This window comes from Cryptomeria japonica, chromosome 7, assembly GCF_030272615.1.
Source record: "Cryptomeria japonica chromosome 7, Sugi_1.0, whole genome shotgun sequence".
NCBI classification, from domain to species: domain Eukaryota; kingdom Viridiplantae; phylum Streptophyta; class Pinopsida; order Cupressales; family Cupressaceae; genus Cryptomeria; species Cryptomeria japonica.
The window spans coordinates 619,503,666-619,523,412 of record NC_081411.1 but is presented as its reverse complement, the minus strand read 5'-3'; the positions used below and the strand labels follow the sequence as shown (position 1 = coordinate 619,523,412).

The following is a 19,747-nucleotide window of genomic DNA, read 5'->3' as shown; positions in this document are numbered from 1 at the left end:
ATATTGTTCACCGGCACTTGGAATGATGTGGAAAATACTTGGCTATATCAAGACATTGTTTGGACACTTTGTCTTTAATATTTGTTGATTGGTATATTCGTGTTTGCATATTTGTTGTTACCAACAAATAGGTCCAGGATAAGCACCAATGGGATTATCTATTCCAGATTAGCAGGACATGCTATGGAGATGATTTATTAATGTTGTAAATGCATTAAGACGACATGTTGAATTGGATATTGCATCGGTTATTATTTTGCTTGTAAATTGTTTTATTAATATCTTTTGTAAAGCTGACCTATACAATTTGGTCCTAGGCTTCGGTATATATGTAAGATCTTATTTGATCGAAGTTAGAAAGTGAGGAATGTGAATGAAGTAAGGTATATGCGAGAATAAGTAGAGCTATACACGCAGACATCATTTGAAGGTAGAAGGAAGGTTTTGTGAAGACATATCAGAACTGAACCGGTACTAAATCCAGCATATGAAGATGCTATTTTGAGCAGTACATCATTATTGGATTTAACCATCCAATTGTAGTCAGTGTGACTCCTATTTGTGTTTGAGTAGTGAGCTCTAGGTGCTTGGTCTTTCTGCATGTGCAGACCCCCCATTGTATACACATACTATCTGTAGTAGTATCATCTGATTGTGGGTAAGGTTTCCCACCGTGGTTTTTCCCCTTACAGGGTTTCCACGTACAAATACTGGTGTTATGTATTGTGGATGTTATTGTCTTTGTGTTTCATGCATTAATCTTTACTGGTACTACAATTAATTGATAAACTATCTATCGGCATTAACTTTGGTTTACCGGTATTAAGCATTAAGTTTGGTTAAGTTGTTTTGGTTTGAATCTAATAGACAACTGATTAACCCTCCCCCCACTCTCAGTTGTCTCCAAGACCTAACACCAACAAATCTATTTCAAATCAGATTTGCAATAAAAGTTCCCAAAAAAACTCTTTTTCCAATCAGTCAAAAGAGAAGTTGTAATAGGACTCTACTTCCTAGTCATTATTTTTTTTGTCACTTAGAAGAATAATCCTCTTCCTTGTTTAAAGGAATGAAGGAACACATATTAGATGGTTGTTAGCGACTCAATAAGATTATATATTCGAATTTGTAATCAAGTAAAGGGTATTAGATGGTAATAAAGATTATAGATTCGTCATTCTATAGTAGAAAAATATTAATAGAAGCAACATATTATATTTTCAATGAAGAAAGTTACTTGTGTATGAGTTTTGAGCACTTGACCAATAGTGTAAATTATCTAAGAAAGGTCCTGTTAAGATGTTTTTCACCTTTGATAGTTATAGTAGAGAAATCGACAACAAATTGTTGTCTTATTACATAGTTTCCTACAGTCACTGTTGTACAATTAGATTTATTTTTAGTATTGTTATGCTTTCAGTTTTGTTTAGTGCTTTTAGTTAATTTTCTCTACACATCAATATAATAGCTTAGAGAATTACATAGCGCACATATAGTGGTGATCCATTTCAATTACACATCCCTAAGTTGACAATTAAATGTGGATTCTAGTACATAAAGGGTTGCTCAGATTAGATAGCTATCCATGAGTTAGGAAAGCTATTAGACCTACATCAAATCTAAAGTGGAAGTAGAAGCCTCAAAAATTTTTACACCATTGCTAGGGATGGGTCAAGCTACGAGTCTCTAATTTTTTTCAGAAGCACTTTCTTGTTTTTATAAAATTTGAGCTTTTATTTCAAGCACTTAGGATTATTAGAAAGTTTGCAAAGTACCACAAACAACAACAAAGAAGCACAAATATTTTGGATCCATGGAGCATAATAACATGATGTGTAAGCTGGATATTGATATAGACAACTTTGCAAGCATCATAGAAGACTTTTCTTCAAGTATTGATGTCAAATTAAAATTCATGCTTCAAAAAGAGAACCCTTATGTTCCTGAGAACCCTTATGTTCCTGAGAATCCTCAAGAAAGAATCCATAAAGTAAAAATCAATTCTCTCATGTATAAAAGTAAAGAAGGCATTGGAGAAGACCAATTTTGGGATGAATTAGAGGTGTTTTTCTCAACATTAGATGTCAAAACTATTGGTTTTATGTGTTTTTGTGGTTGTCATTGATGTCAAACTTGTTATTCCAAGTTGGTCTAGAATGTTTGTGGTGCAGAGTTATCTTGCTATGTTGATGTTGCAGTTGTTCTATTGGTTGTTCCAGAAGTGTTTGAGTCTAGAAATTGTTTCTAATGATTTTTTTTATGGTTACTTTTGTTGGATATAGTTTTGGTATCATGGATATGATAGTTCTATAGTCCGGAAATATCTTTGTATTCTTTGGGTGTTGTGGAATTTTTCATTGCTAGTTATGATATTCTATGTTAGACCCATCCTTAGGTCTGGATATAATTTGTGGGAGGATTTTTGATGTGTTATTGTTAGTGTAGGTTTTTTATTTTCCTTATGTTAGGGGATATTTATTTTTCCTACACATATATTATTTAAGCTTGCTTAGGTTAATAGGAGTGGTTTATATGAGGACACGTGGTGAAATACTTCAGCTACATGTGTAACTCTCCACCTCACATGGGTAGTTGAGTTACACACCCTCTTTTGGATTGTTGTGCCACCTCTCATAACCACTATTTTGTCATTTCCTAAGTGGTTTATGGGGTAGTTGGGTTTCACACCCTCTTTTGGCCTTATGTGCCAACTTTCTCAACTCCTTTTTTTGTCTTCATATAAGGAGGTTATGCCACATATTTTGGCATTTACCAAGAAGGTAAAACCTCCCACTTTTTATGGGGAATAGGAGTTAATGCACCCCTTGGATGTATATGTTTATATTTTTCTATATAATAAGCACTATACTCTCACCTTCACTAGTCAAGTTATTGAAGTGATAGCTTGGTGAGAGTCTTCTCCAAATTCTCCTCTTTGTCTCTATTTCTCTCTCATATTGAAATTATCTTCATTCAGCTATTTTGATCTTTGATCATCTGTTGTGTGAGGAGTTGCATGTGATCTACAACCGACATCAGATCTTGGCTCGATTCTCGCTTCTCCCAGAATCTCACAGTTATGGGTCTCACCATAGCATGCAGAGATTTGGATTAGAGTTATTTTATTTGGAGGATATATAGGGATGAGTGTGATTGAGTGGTGTGGAGTGTAGATGTATCATGTGAAGATAGTCAGTGAGATTCTCTAAAGAGTTGTGTTCAAATGATATACAAACTATATTGGGACTCTGACAAATATTTGAGATAGAGTGTTGGTAGTTGAGGTCTGAGTTGTGTGTACTGATATTGGTTGCTTGATGCAGAGTTTAAGGATAGCTTGATGATCAAGTGATCCTTCTTTTCATATCATTTTTGTATATTTACCTGTTGCAATTAGCTTCAGGTTTCCAAGTCCTCCTTTATATATTTCCCCATGAGTAGCTAGCCTTAGTTTGCAAGTAAGGAGTAGTGATCTCTTTTATAATTTGATATACATTGTGGATATATTTTTGTGGTCAGGTGCTCACCATGGTCTTTCCCTATTTGGGTTTTCCATGTAGAAAATCTTGGTGTTCATGTGTTGAATGTGTGTTATTCTTTAATTGTTTGTGTTGAATTAATATTTATTTTAGAATGATTCACCCCCCCCCCTCTCAGTCCCATCTTGGGTTCAACAAAACCAACATCTTTTGTAGAGAAAAATCATGAGCAACATGAAGATGGTGCATAAATTTTTGTGCTTCTGACAAATCAATCACACAAATTGGTATTTATAAATCAATAAGATGATAAAGAAATATCCCATTAGCGCAAAGCCAACAAGGAGGGTTCAAAATTTGTCATTTCACAAGAATGTCCTATAAGATATATAACTTGGATGGAGGCAAGCAAAGCATCACAAGCTATGTTTGTAGCAAAGCAAGAAGTTGCAACTAAATATGAAGCTAAACATGCAATTGCAGCTAAAGGAGAATTATTTCAGCTTACTTATGCACTTCAAAACAACAATATATATTGTCAAAAGGATATAATAAACTTTTGTTAATGTCTTTCCAAAATTATTGCAACTGATTATTAAGTTTCTACTTGTGTTTCACATCTTTTTAGTTGCTCATAAACATGTGAAGCATTGTAAGTTGCTAAGAAAAAAAATCTATTTTATAGAACTAGTCAATGGTTTTGTTTGAGAAACTATTTTTTTTGTTGGTTAGGATAGTTTAGGATAGTTTTATATTAAATAAGTGTAGTTACATAGTGTCTTAGATATCTTTAAATCTCAAATTTTGAAGCATAGTTAGTTATGTGTGTCTAGTGTAGGTGTTTCCCTAGTTCTTCTTGTCTAAATGACTTTTGCTGAAGTGGACAAAATTGGTTCATCATATTTCACATTCATTTGTATTTCAAGGTTGTGCGTCATGTCTTAGCATGAGTTGTCAAAAAAATTTATTAGATGGTTGTGTCTTTATGAAATCAAAGATGTCTATCCAAATGGTATTTTCTGGTCAACTGCCATCTAAGGTGGTATTAAAAGTCATTGGATAGAGATACATTTCAACAATAACTTCCCAACTATATTTCTATCTACTAGTATGTTGTTGCACCAAAATAGTCTACAATTCCTGCAAATGTTGATAGTAGTTTTTGAGACTGTTCCTGTAGTTGTTAACAATAGTGTCTAAGACAATTCCTGTAGATGTTGACAACTGTGCTTGACATAATTCATACAACCAAAGGAAATGGAATGGAAAATGCATATTTAGATGATGAGATGAAATAATAGATGATGAATATGAAACTATTAAGGGACCTACTCATTTAGATATTTAGTGACGTAATCATTCAGCTCTTCAAAGACATCCAACTATTCATCAATTTTGTAACTTTTCAAAATATCATAGTTGGTATTTTCATTTTTGATTATCCATTCATTAGTAATATTTAACATTTTTTTAGTTAATTACCTACCTATGCATTACAATACTTTATCCATTATAATTGTTCTAATTACATGCTTTATAATGATTTATTTTTCCACCATCATACATACATTATTATTTGATGACAAATGACCTTTCAACTAGGGGGAAGTGTGCATGCCTTGTGTTGTTGTCCCAAACTATATGTTCCCTTTCTCCTACCTTTTGAAGAAAGATTGTCCTCTTGTTAGTATGACCACAAGCTTCCTTATTAATTTCATAGATGTATGCAAGAATCAAAGTGACAAAAGATAGCAGTGATAGGGGAGAAGTTATGTCAAAAAAAGAATGGAGAAGTGAAGGGCAGTGAGAAGGAACACAAAAGAATAGAAGGAAAGCCTTTAATGGTAGTTGGTAATAAAGGAGAAAATTTAGAGAGATTTGTTGGAGATCAATTAAAATAAGATAGTCATGATACATGTGAAAAGAAAAGAAAATAAGTGAAGATTTTTAAAATCAACAAAGTACAATATTGCAACAATCATGGTACATGTGCAAAGAAAAGAAAATAAGTGAAGATTTTTAAAATCAACAAAGTACAATATTGCAACAAGAATTCATGTTATAAAAAAATTTCGGTAAGCAGTCAACAATGAAAGAATAATGAAAAAGGACTATCCTATGAGGAAATTACAAAGAGAAGAAATCATGATGGAAAGACTTGCTGAATTTTTATGGAAAGGTAGAACTTTGTCCATGATAGTCAATAGTATGTTAGTGTGATAAATGGACATTCATACCAATCATATAAAAATGAATAATTTTGGTCATGATATGTAAAGAATGGATTGAAAAGAGAATGTGCTGAGATAAAATGGAGATGCATTAATATTTATATCTTGATTTAGAATACAACAAGATAAAGTCACAAAATTTTACATTGGTAGCCTTCATGATTAACCAATATCCATTCCCTGCTTGAGGACAAGCATGATTTCAGTTGGGGGGAGTGATGAGCCTATAAATTGTCCCATGTTTATTCCATTATTTATGTCACTTTAATCCATTTTCATATTTCCATTCGAATACATTTATATAATTTACCTTATTTCCATGAAGCATTGATTATGATAAATGATGATTAATAAACATTTATATGTTTAGTTAGTTGATGACTAAATAATAGTAAATTATTATATGGATGGTGGTTATTAAATGTAAATTATTTAAGAAAGATTAACATGTTGTTTGTGAGATAATTGAGTAGTTCATAAAAATGGTGAGAAAAAGAAACAAGTTGACAGTTGTCACCATGAAGTTGTTTACTAGAAGTGCAAAAAAAGTGAAAACCCAATTTCAATAAAATGAACATATCTCCCTCATTTCTTAATGAGATTAAGATCTCTAAAATGATTTGGAAAGATTGAAGGGAGATTTAAAGACGTATTAAATTTTTTGAGTTGATTCGCAGTAATAAAGGAGCATCATTCACCAGAAATTGGCTGAGACAAAATTGGTGTGGCGATAGGAATGACAACAGACTTAGTGAAACCTATTTTATTTATTGCAATTCAAGTTTTAACTTGAAAATAAGCTGGATATGAATTGTAATATATTTATGAACACCAAAAAATCTTCAGCAAATCATTGTTGTAATAAAAGAGTCCAAGCAAGCTCTTTTTCCAATCATTCAGAAGATAGGTTGTAATAGGACTCTACTTCTTAGTCATTGTTTTGCTGTCACTTAGAAGAATAATCCTCTTCTTTGTCTAAAGGAATGAAGGGACACATATTATATGGTTGTTAGAGAGTCAATAAGCTTATATATTTGAATATTTAATCAAGCAAAGGGTATTATATATGGTAATTAAGATTATAGAGTCATCATTCTATAGTAACAACTATTTTAATAGAAGCAACAGATTGTATTTTCAATGAAGCGAGTTACTTGTGTATGATTTTTGAGCACTTGGCTAGGAGTGTAAATTATCTAAGCAAGATCCACTTACTATGTTTTGCACCTTTGATATAGTTATAGTAGAAAAAACCACAACAAACGTTGTGTTATTACTTTGCAACCACTATTGTACACAGATTTATTTTTAGCACTAGTATGCTTTCAATTTTACTTATTGCTTTCAATTAATTTTCTATACACCTCGATAGAATAGCTTAGAGAATCACATAGTGTACATATAGCGTTGATCCATTTCAAGTAGACATCCATGGGTTGACAATTAAATGTAGCTTCTAGTCCATGAAGAGTTGCTTAGATTGGATAAGTATCCCTGAGTTAAGAAAGCTATTAGACCAGCACCGAATCTAAAGTGGGAATAAAAGACTTGACACATGGTCTTGCTATTTCTATTTGCATGTGTTTTTCTTTATGTGTCCCATATTGTTCCCTCATGAGGTCTTGGTTATCTCATGTTACACTCGGACATATCTTCTGCTTGTCCTTTTTCTATCATTATTTTTAACAAAGTTCTCTATAACTTTGTGAGAAGCCAAACTAACCTTTTTATTTATTGAGTCAATCCATTCATTGGCTGTAAAATCACCCTAGTTCCTCATATCATGGTGCCTCATAGACAATTCTAAATCAAAATGAGTGATCACTATAGGGAAACTCCTTTATATGGTGCTCCTGCTCAAGCTTCAAAATCCCATTCCATTTTGCCTCCCCCCACTTTTTTGCGACCTATTTATGTTCTTACCCCCTTTAATCCTTTTTGATTAGGAATGTGAACATATGTATTCTATTCCAGATCAAGCTGTGAGTGGCTTGTTGAGCTCATTTCCTTTCATTGCATTATTAATCATGCATTTAGTGTGCATTCATTATCATTTATGTGCCTTTTTATTAGGTGCATTTTACTTTCATTGCATTATTCGTCTTGCATTTATTGTGCATTCATTTCATTCATTATCATTTATGTGCCTTTTATTAGGTGCATTTCATTTTCATTACATTATCAGTCTTACATTTATTGTGCATTCATTCAACATCATTTACGAGCCTTCATTAGGTCCATTTTGTTCATTTTATCCACCTAGTTTGCATTCCTATTCCATTAGATTCATTTTAGGTTCATTTCATTCATTCCATTAGGTTTTGTTAATCGACATACGATAGATCACATAGATTATCCATCACATATGTATAACCAACATATGCATAACCAACTCTTGGAAGAAAATTAGCTAGGAAGTCCCTACAATAGTGTGTTCTACAAGCATGACACAATGGGTCTTGTCTCAATCAAATCAATGGTAGAGTTAACTCAATAGAAACCAGATAAAAGTTGGGTGTAATCTACTACCATATTACTTTTGTTACAAGCATAAAATGTGTAGACATTTCAAAGCGTATAAAATGTGCATAAACAATTTGAAAAGAAATTTTGCCACCGTTACAATATTATCTGACTTATAAAATTTTGAGTTTATTGGAATTCCTTTGATCGGAGAGGGAATGATACCAAGCTGGGAATGAAAGATTAACTTGTCATTTTTCAATATATTATCAAATGGACTTAACTGGCAAACAATAGAATAATTTAAACTGTAGTGCCATGTAAAAGTCGTTTACTAACTCCATCATGCAAAGGATTTCCTTTGACGATCTGAGTGAATTCACATTCTTTCTGAAAATGGTTTCATGCTCTATACTTTTTAAGTTTAAATCCAGCTGAAAGATGTAATATTATAATCCCAATTGAACGATATAATATAGAATATCTGTAGAAGTTTGTGGTGGGGAAGTGCAAAATGGTGCAGCAGTTTAAAAGGAATTATTCTCAACGACTGTTTACCTCACAAAATACAATCTTCAAGTCAAAATCTTGAGTAGAGAGGAAAAAGAAACATAAATTTTGTAAGGCGCCCACATATCAAGTGGGATTTTTAAATTGTGCAGGCCACCGTCAAGAAAAATGTAGATTGCTAAGTTGGTCATAGCATTTTATTAATTTTACATGTTGTTTTTAAAATGGTATATTGTTTTACTCATGACTGTTTTTTACGTAACCCATCAAGGGCTCAAATTTGATTGACAAGTTATCCTTCAAGTCGTAAAGTATACCATATTTCAAAAATTATATATATATAAGATAAAAAAAATTATATCATAAATGGTTTCATTTTGTTGTTCGATATAGAAGCAGAAGTTTATGTTAATATATTTTCAATTGAGAGGGGTAGATGTTCCACCAAAGTTGTTTAGGACATGATCTTAGCTTCATCAATCATATCTTATCTTGATGGTTTTAACTTGGTGATTGATGCAATAAAGGAATATACCATCACCCTCACCAATATCTACTAATTTCTTTATGGTCTATTCAATATCTATCCGATCTTTTTGAATTTTTTATTATATTTCACAACAAAAGTATATGAATGTGATCAGAAGCCTTCAAATTTAATCCTTTCTTAACTAAAAAAAATATTATTTATAATATAATTCATTTGCTCTTTTTTAAATTTGATAAATTGGAAATTTGTTTTTAAATGATTTTTTCTAAAGAAAGATTAACATAATCTTTGAGGTGCCCAACTTTGTGTGACATATTGCTAGGTGGTGTCATGTACTTAAAAATGAAATTTATTGTAAGGTTTTCATTTTATCAATGTTGTCTTGGGATAAATCCATCTGGATTTGTTTGTATATTACTCCTATATTTTTAATTTTGAAACATTATTATATATTTGTTTGATATTTTTAATTTAATTAGTGTTTGATATGAGTATTTTGATATAAGAATTTGAAATGTTAGATGTGGTGTACTTAACATACCAATTATTTGTGTTTCAAGTGGGGTTGTTGATAGTAGACAAGATTCTAGTGATGCAATGAAGGGAGGGGACGTTTCAATATCAGAAAGATGGATTAAACCACTTGACCCAAGTGGGGTCTCCCATGTGGTGGGCCTTCCCAAGGAGGAGGACATAGGTGGTACCAAGGAAAATGGACAAAGAACCTTGGTAGATGATCAAACACGTGCAGATGGTCAAGTTTAAGGTTTTCATAATCTGATGTAATGACTACTCTTTGAGAGATGATCTAGTGACTTAGAGGTAGGCCATTCTTCTTGGGTGTCATTTATAGGAGCTAAAGCCAAAGGAAAATGTTCATCACCTGCTATTTTGGTGGATTTTGGCCCTAGCACAAGAGTAATTTCCATTAATGTCCTTGATCATATTATGGATAAAATTGTATCCAATATGGAGATGAATCTAGTTGGAATATTTATGGGTCTAATTTATAATATAGATGGGGTTAAGGTGTGAACTCTTAAGAAATGGAGTACTAAATTTTGATTGGAAATTGGTATCATGTCAAAGGGTTTTTTCTCCTTTATATTTGGTATGAAAAAGGTATTTGTAATAGATTAGCTAGTGTTCTATTGTTTATTATTAATTTAGCCTTGGCTTTGATGAAACAAGAGATGATTTTTTAATCCTACTAATAAATCTTTTAATATTTCTCTGGTGTAGATGAGATTACCAAGTTTTCCTATGGATTTTTGGGATGAAGTGTTTAATGGTATTGCCTATGCTTTTGGTCAACTCTTAACTATTAATTTTACTATCTCAAAGAAAAAGTTTAGTTTTTGCAAGGATATATGTTTGTATTGACCAATCTAAAAATCTACCTTTTTCAATTGATATCAAGTCAAAGTTTTGTACCTGGAAGCAGCTTATGGATTTTGAATTTATCCCCTAAACTTGCTTCAATTATAAGAAAATGGGTCAATGTGTAAAGAATTGCCTTGATAAAAAAACTAAAGTACCTCAATGAATATGAAAGGAAAAAAAGGTTCAATGGAAAATAGAAGGGAAGGAGAACTTGACTCTCTCAATGATACCTGAAATTTATAAAAGGACACTAGGAACAAGGATTTTTGAAGTCAATAAAATGAAGAAGAGGAGGCCATGTCCTGTTTTCAAAATATCCCTATCCAAGGAGAAGGGAACACAACTAATAGGGTGTAAAATAGATCACTAAAAGAGCTTATTTTCATTAAACTATCAACATCAAAGGATCAAGAGATTTTTTTTCTCCTTAAAGGGAAATAATATTGTAATTGATTATTGAGATAGTTGCAAACGCTCTAATAAACTAAATATTTTAAAGGATTGGGATATTTTTGTTTCCTCTCAAAAGGATTGTTTATCCCAAGTGGATCTGAAGCTTAAAAATTTGGATGATACAAATTGGTAGATAGAGTGGAAGAGAAATAGTTTGAGTAGAGGATCTATTGATAAGTAAGACTCTGATAATTTTAAAATCCAATAAGAAATAGCTAAGGAATAATATAAGATTATTTATAACCCTATGAAAGGGAAGGCTAAGGATCCTAATCATAGGGTGGCTACTAGAAAAAAATATGGATTGTAGATTAAAATATAGAGTCAATGAAACTTGAAAAACTAAAACCAAACTTGGTAGTTTGTTAGTTTTGTACCCTAGAACAACTAATTGAAACAAAGACTAGACAACAAACTACTGAAAAGATGACTCCAAATAGTAACTAAAAAATATATCTTAGTGCTTGGAGGAAAAGACAAAATATGTTCAACAACACTTATTTGAAACCTAAAACCTGTCCTAATCTACACTAACCAAGTCAAAAAACCATTAATAGGATCATTAAAATAGTTGGCCTTCCTTGTAAACTTGTAGTTCTTGTTATGCTTTTAAGCAACCAAAGAGTAATAAAGCATGGGTAGATATTCAACAAACGACCACAATGCTTTTGGAAGAACATAAAAAAATTACTTTCCCCTTCATGGTGACCATGAATACTATTATTTTGAAGGGAATGAGTAAGTTGAAACCATTTCCCTTTAGTTGCAACTACATATACAACTTCATCTTCAACTATAGCTTCATTCTTGGGTGCAAGCATGACTTCTAATACTTTGTTGTCTTCCATCCTAGATAGATGTCTAATAGGAAAACCTTGTGAAATAATAAATTTTGAATTCTCATTGCTTGCTTCTTTCTTATGGAATGCTTCTTTGTCACATTGTTGATTTGAATGGTTCGGTTCGTGAGATACATCTGATGGAACCATGATTTCTAACTATATTCTTGTTGCTCATGACTTTCCTCTTCATGGGATATTATTTTGGCATCTAAGGTTGGGAAAAACATTTTTAGATCATCCTAAAAATTGTCTTTTTGGAATCCTTCCTTGCTTTTTTGTATGAAAAGATTGGTTTCAACTTTATGACAACTCCCTTGAGAATTTATAGAAACACAAAGGTGTTCTTCTTGAGGTAATAGTTGTGATTTTATATCATGTTCAAATTGACCATAAAATTGGTGTATGTCAATTTCATATTTTCGCAAAATAAAGTTTTCCTTATTTTCCTCCTCATATTCCAACACCTTATTAATTTCATTTATAACTTCTAGCTAATCTAAAACTTCTGTTGTTGTTAACATTCTAATTCCCTCTTCATCTTCGTTAACAAAAAAGAGAATTTCATCAAATAAAAATGTGAATTTTTTGTTCATTACTTTCTTCTTTCTTGTTATCTCACTGTCCCAGCTAATTTATTGACAAAGGCATTGATATAGCTTCCACATCTTTCTTACTTTTATGTGTTTTCATTTTTAACCCACAACATACCAAGTTCATCATGGTCCATTGCATCATGCTATGTCTTGATGGCATGTTTGTTTGTGCATCTTTATTTTCCCCTTTTGCATGCACATATGAGTTGATCCTTGACAAATATGAAAAAAAACATCAACATGGTTCCTTATATTTCAATGCATACCATCATATGCTATATCAGATTTAGGTTACTCCGACAAAATTTCTCTAACTAATTAACCAAGCTTCCCATCACCTATTTTTCACCCCTCTTCATTTTTTCTCAAACCTCCTTTATCTTTTTGTATGGGCCAAACTTTGATTTGATCTGTTTTCTCTTTTCAAGAGTTCATCCATATTCTCCTCACCTCACTACCCTCTTGAAGGGGCATACCTACACCATCTTTAATTCATCCTTAAGTACTTGAGGTGTCTTGAATTCAAAATTCAACCAATCAAATAAAATCATAAGTTGTAAATTCTTAACACAACTTTTTCACCATCACATCTTATCATGATGTTCATGTTTATCCTTTTTTCTTCAATAAGTTGTTACTTGTCTTCATCAACGAATTTTAATTGCAATAATGCTTTGAACAGAGGTGAGATATAGACACCTAAAATCATCCTAACATTGCAACAATGTCAACTAAACCCCTTTCATACTAATATTTTTATCATCATTGAATAATTATTATTTAATTAGTCAATGCGATATTGAATTAAATAATCTTATTATCTACTCACTTCAATTTCTATCATATATGTAATTACTTCAATTTGTACCTAAAAAATGAATAACTAATTAAATAATATTTTATTAATCAATTAACCTATATTCTTTACTCTATTAGAAAAGATAAATGAGAATTAATTAGTTTTTCTTCTCAATTTTTATAACTAGTTATATATATTTTTGTATTTGAAGTCAAACAAACTTACCCTTTCATCTTTAACAAATTTGATTGTGATCATCCATCTTTCTCTCAATGAATAAAAGAGTTTTAATAAAATCCATATATCCGCAATCTAAAAGATCAAAAGTCCAAAAATGTAACAATTTTCAAATCCATTTTATATTGACTTTTCTATTATGAATCTTAATCAAGAAACCAACAATTCCATACATTTTAACTTTCTATATTCTTTAATCAGAAAAAAATCTTCCATTCATCCTTCAAAATAAATATAAATTTCAAAACTTGTAGAAATAAAACAATAAAACTTGGAAGCATATGCAGCACAAGTTTTGGAAGAATATTCTGAAAAGCACAACCAAAATCTTTTTGGCAAATCCACTTCACCGTGAATTTCGCATTGAGCAACTTTCCTTGTTTGTTTTCCGCCGTTTGATTTTATTTATTTGTTTTGCGCTGCTTGATTTTATTTTTTTTGGATCGTGATGTTTACATGTATTGTACAATAAAAAATTGATATTTCGAAATCTTTTTAATTCTGTATATACATCTTCTTCTATAATGCGAAAAAAAACACATCTATGAACAATGAATTCGCCCTCCTCACCATTCATTCCTTCAACATCACTTCGCCGTCCATCCTTTACACGTTTTATTCGGTCCAAACTACAGAGGGACAGTTTTATGTAACGACTAAAATAAATTCAAATCGTTTAGTTTTTTTCCATACTTTCGGGAGTAGAATCTTATTTCTCATACGTTCAGTGTTTGTTGCTTGTCAGACTTGAAAATTTCTACTTTCATATTAGAAAACGTGTGAATTTATATTTGAAAAAAAACAAAACTATTAAATTGTCTCAACCACAAACAAGAGGAAACGGAAAATTAAAAATATTTATCTAAACAATAGAGAGGAAACGGAGAATTCGGCGAAAAGTATGGATGCCCATCCTCCACGAAACGGCATTTACAATTCAAGTGCGCCCGAGAAAAACGGTTATTTCTTCTCAAATCATTTAATATCCGTTTCCCACTGAAACAATAATTGTATTCTTTTCTTGACCCTTTTTTATATTCTACGGTCAAACCGGGGTAGGTTTCTCGGTTTACTTTCCATTCTGCTGTTCCTATTAAAGGACAAACACTCCTCCCTCTTCTACACTGCTCTTCTCTGCCTTTCTTTACTCTCTTTCTACGAATTCTTTATTCTGATTTTTCAAATTCTTCTCTCTGTTTCTCTAGATTATTTTGCCACAGCTTCCTCGTGGCTGTGAAGGATAGAAAAAATGAGACAGGAAACTGTTTGTGTAACAGGTGCGGGAGGATTCATCGCCTCCTGGCTTGTTAAAAGGTTATTGAACAAAGGCTATACTGTTAAAGGAGCTGTTCGTAATCCTGGTCAGTATTTATAATAATCACATCTATAAATCATATCTATGAACTATCCGATAAAAGTTGATGTTTGATTGAGGTACAGATGATGGTAAGTATGAACATCTGAGGGAGTTGGAAGGAGCCAAAGAGAGGCTACAACTTGTGAAGGCTGATATTCTTGACTACCAAAGCATGATTGAAGCTATTAGAGGATGTGATGGTGTGTTTCACATGGCCTGCCTTCTTACAGATGACCCTGTAAGTTATAGATTTATAAAACATGCGTTTTATCTCAAAGAAAAGGATTCATAATCCTTGTGAAGCTTGCTCTAATGGCGATGGTTTGTGCAGGAACAAGTGATAGAACCAGCTGTGAAAGGAACTGCAAATGTGTTGGACGCTTGTGCAGAATGGGGAGTAAAGCGCCTAGTCATGACCTCTTCAGTGGGTACGGTTTACATGGACCCCAACAGAGATCCACACGTTGTGGTTGATGAAAACTGTTGGAGTGATCTGGATTACTGCATTGTAACAGAGGTGTTCTTTATACATTAGTAGTACATGTAGAATATTTTTAAGATGGTAATTGGACGGTAGCTGAACAAGAATATAATAACTACTTTAGGGAGTTACATATTTCGTAGACTAATATATAGAGACAAAAAGAGAAATAATGATGAATCAGTATATATGCGCCTAAACATTGGTTTAAAGAACTTATATAGTTTAATCAGAAACATACTAGCTTAAACATCATTCTACAAATTCATTTGGAAATTATTAGATGAATCACTAACAGATATAATGATGCAGAACTGGTACTGCTATGCCAAAACGGTGGCGGAAAAAGCTGCATGGAAGCGGGCGGAGGAGAGGAATTTGGATATGGTGGTAGTGAACCCCTCTTTGGTTTTAGGTCCTTTGCTGCAGCCCTCCATGAACGCCAGTACTGCTCATATTATGAAATATCTAACAGGTATCTAGAAACTAGAATGTATTTGATTACCATTCATCATTTAATAAGATTAAACCAACAATATATCACTTAAAAATGTCATTGAATTGTATGATGTTTATCTAGAACAAGTAGATTTAATTAAAAACATAATATGCAGGTTCAGCCAAAACATATGCAAACTTAACCCAGGCATATGTGGATGTGAGAGATGTAGCAGAAGCTCATATATTAGTGTATGAAACACCTTCTGCTTGTGGGCGTTATCTGTGTGCAGAAAGCAATATGCACCGTGGAGAATTGGTGGATCTCTTGGCCCAATTGTTCCCCCAATATCCTCTTCCTCTCATGTACTCAATAAACTTTTCTCTCTATCTTATTAACATAATTTTCAATAGATTCTTTGCCCCCTTATCAATCAGTTCAACTAATGCTTCTTCTCACTATCTCTACAGGTGTTCTGACCAGAAAAATCCAAGGAAACAGGCTTACAAGTTCTCTAATGAGAAGATGAGAAAACTTGGCCTTACATTTACACCAATGAAAGAATGTCTGACTGATACAGTTGCCAGCCTGCAAAACAAGGGCTTTCTACATTAGATTCGCCCATGAATTCAGACCCACTTTCCTTATAGACCAATTGCTTTCAATTTGTTTCAAACTACCGCACCAGAAATATGCTCCCTTCAAATGGAAGCTTAGCCATGCGATTCTAAACCTGTAAAACGTAACAGACGAAATGACGGCTTGACAAGTCTGCTGTTTCAGGTCCTGGTCATCACAAATGTATATTTTTCATTCATATTTTTTTTTTAAAATGACTATATCAGTCGTTCAAGCTTTTTTTATTAAATCATATGTCACTAAAGCTTTTATTCAATTACTTTTATTGAAACAGTGAGTGTTGTTAAGTAGTCAGCATGCTATAATTTCGATATTAATCAAAATAAAAATGACCAAAAGAAATATTGTTTAAATTTTAGCAGAACAGTCTGTACAATAATTTGGAATGGAAAAATAAATTAAAAAGATTGTAGAGCCCTTTGTACTACTGTTGCTGTTACTTGCGATATCATATGATTTGGATCTATAAGATTCAGAGCATGTGAAACTACCCATATTCCATGTAAAGAATACCTAATTTTAGGTACAATCAAAACCTACATACTCTATCTCCTATAAGACTTAAACGTATGAATGCTCTTTTGAAACTAGAAAATATTATCGAAAAAGATAAGAATCATTACTTATCGAGTCTTTCCTTCGAAGTAAAGTTAGAGAATACAGAGGTGGCCGGAAACCAAGAAATGGTCTTTGATAGAAAAGGGTTGTTGAGCTTTAAAAAGCAGTAGTACTGTTTCCGGTGTAAAGGGAAGAGAAAGTCAAAATATGCATCCCTGTGGGGCATCTTTCTAACCGAAATCTCTAAGTGTGGACTGGTAAGGAATTTGGGAAGTTGCACGGTATTGCTGTATTTATTTTGGTTTCAAAATAGATCTTTCATACAGATTGTAATTGTATCATTGATTCCAAAATAGACAGTTAGTCAATTAGTACTGTCGTTTTGGACAATCCCTACGGTCCCTCTCATCTCTCATCTATAAAAAACTATTATATTTTATGTTGACTACTATTATATTTTATATTGACTATTTAATAATTGTAAACTGACATTATGAATGGATCAAGTTGAAATGGTGTAGTAGGTAATTTGGTGGTTTAATATGAATTTAAAAGCTCTTGTTTTATAATTTTATAATTTTTTAAAAAGAAATTATATAATTAATAGTATATATGTATGTTGAATTTTAGCATATGATATTACTTTTTAACTATTTGAAATGAGTAGTATTTATATCTATGAAGTATATAGTATCTATTTAAATAAATATCATTGTTTTGTATTTAAACTTATATTAGTAAATAAATTTAATATTGTTACTTGTTATTAAAATATTGAAGTATAATTTGTAAACTAAAGTTCTATATGTAGAGAACTTACATGTTTGAGTAGAGGCTACCACGAAGTAATCATGACCATACTAGCATGGTAGCAACTTGGTGCAAATAAACTAAATATGGGAGAATAGGAAATTCAAACACTAAACTAAAAATCTAGAAATCATGTTTGAGACTATCTAGTGTGATCATGATCATCCCACCATACTATAGGCCTTATTAGAGCACTAGCAACCTTGACATTTTCCTCCCATTTTAGACTTCAAATTTAATATAGTTATTTTGTCTTCCTCACCTAGCACTAGTTTTCCTTGCAAATTCTAGATGTAATATTTATGTGATCCAAATTCAACTCAACTTAAAAAAGGTGAGCGCATATGTTGCACACATGTAACATTATAGTCATATCACTCCTACTCACAAGGCAAAATAAAGTGAAGTGGGGGAACATTTGGAGATTTTACTTATTCAAAAGAGATAAGTGTCTTGGATGTGGCGATGGTTAACATGAGCTACCTACTTTCATATGTTATGCCCTTAGTATTCGCCTATTGCCTCATTTTACCTTTCATTGCTAATTAGTTAACGATTTTCTTCAATGGGCCCAGTAATATAGGTGTGCTTTATGTTATAGTTAATATCTACCCTAGCCTTTGTGGTGCCTTGGTGTTAGGATTTCATGTTTTGGGGTTCATGTGATCTTATTTGCAAATCACTTACTTGTGGGTTTTAGGATCTAGCTTGTAACATGTTTTACTCAAGGTTGCTTCATATTTTTGTAGGTTTACAATATACTAAGTGCTCAAGATTTGGGCATGGAGGTGCAATTTTTCATTTGTATGTATCATTGTCTTATTTTTCTATTTCTTGCTCTTGCACTTTTCTCTACAACCAAATTTGTGCGCTCTATCTATATGTCCTCCTCACGATCTTACACTCCTCATATTTCCATCATTTATTTTCAATTTGGTTGGTAGGCTTTGCATGTAGCCTTAAAACACTTCCAACCCTATCTATTGTGCTTATGATCCCCTCCTTTGCACTCACATCCTTATGAAACTTGCAAATTGCAAGTCGCACTCCAATATTTTCCTTCTACCATTATTCTCCCTTGTAAACTTCTTTACTGCCCTTGCAACTACTGTGCCTTGCACTCACACCCCTTTTTGCTAAGTGGCAAAATGGGGACTCTCCTTTTTTTCTTTTGTCCCCCTAGGGGGTTTTGTCCTTTCTATTTTCCCCTTATCCCTTTTTTATTTTATCTTTTATTCATGTCGGATTACAAAATTTGGGCTTTTATTGTTCCTATTTTACATTAGGAATAATAGATCCTCAATGCCCAATCCTCGGTTTGTCTTCCTTGTCTTTCCTTCGTTGTGCTAATCAAACATTGGGAGTGACATGTTTCCTTTTCAAAAGGGAACATGAGAACCTTGATGCCTGATCTCTAGTCTATCCTCTTTAGTGATCAGACATTGGGGGTGCAATGTTCACTTGGCAATAGGTACACACAACTCCAAACCCTAACTCTGATGTATTTTGTGTCCTTCTTACCTCCAAGCCTCGACCCTGACCTAGGTACACTACATTAATGTCGATGGGTGGCATATTGCTGCATGCACCTCACTTATAAGAGGGCCTTTCTTAAAGGCACAATTTCTCACCATTTTGAAAGCAATAAAAGAACTCCATGTGCTCTACATCCATTAGTTGCAAAAATCATGTTCCCTAGCTATGTCTTAAGCTAAGCGTGACTTCTATTGAAAATCTTAGTCTCTAACATCTGGGGTTGTTCTTTCACGTTCGCATGGAGGTATTCTTCCTTTCCTCTTATTTTTGTTGTTTTTCATTTGTGATAGTTTTAAACTTAGCAATGTTTGGTGTTTTAGTTTGTTTAGCCCACTTGAGCCCCTTTTTCTTTTATTTTTCTATCAAATTTCTTAGGTTTGAGCCCCATCCTTCCTTGATGTTGGGTTGATATTGTCAGGGTTTTTTTTATTTTACTCAATTGTTAGC

At 32.6% G+C, this 19,747-nt stretch overlaps 1 protein-coding gene across 1 annotated transcript; it reads left to right on the top strand.

The window, feature by feature from the left end:
- The first annotated feature begins 14,664 nt into the window (after positions 1-14,664).
- LOC131035850 (cinnamoyl-CoA reductase 1-like) lies at positions 14,665-16,540 on the top strand. The gene is made up of 6 exons (XM_057967595.2): positions 14,665-14,841; positions 14,921-15,075; positions 15,169-15,354; positions 15,631-15,793; positions 15,933-16,122; positions 16,228-16,540. Exons 1-6 carry the CDS (start codon positions 14,730-14,732, stop codon positions 16,370-16,372), a joined length of 951 nt encoding a protein of 316 aa, XP_057823578.2. The 5' UTR covers positions 14,665-14,729; the 3' UTR covers positions 16,373-16,540.
- The last annotated feature ends 3,207 nt before the right edge of the window (positions 16,541-19,747 follow it).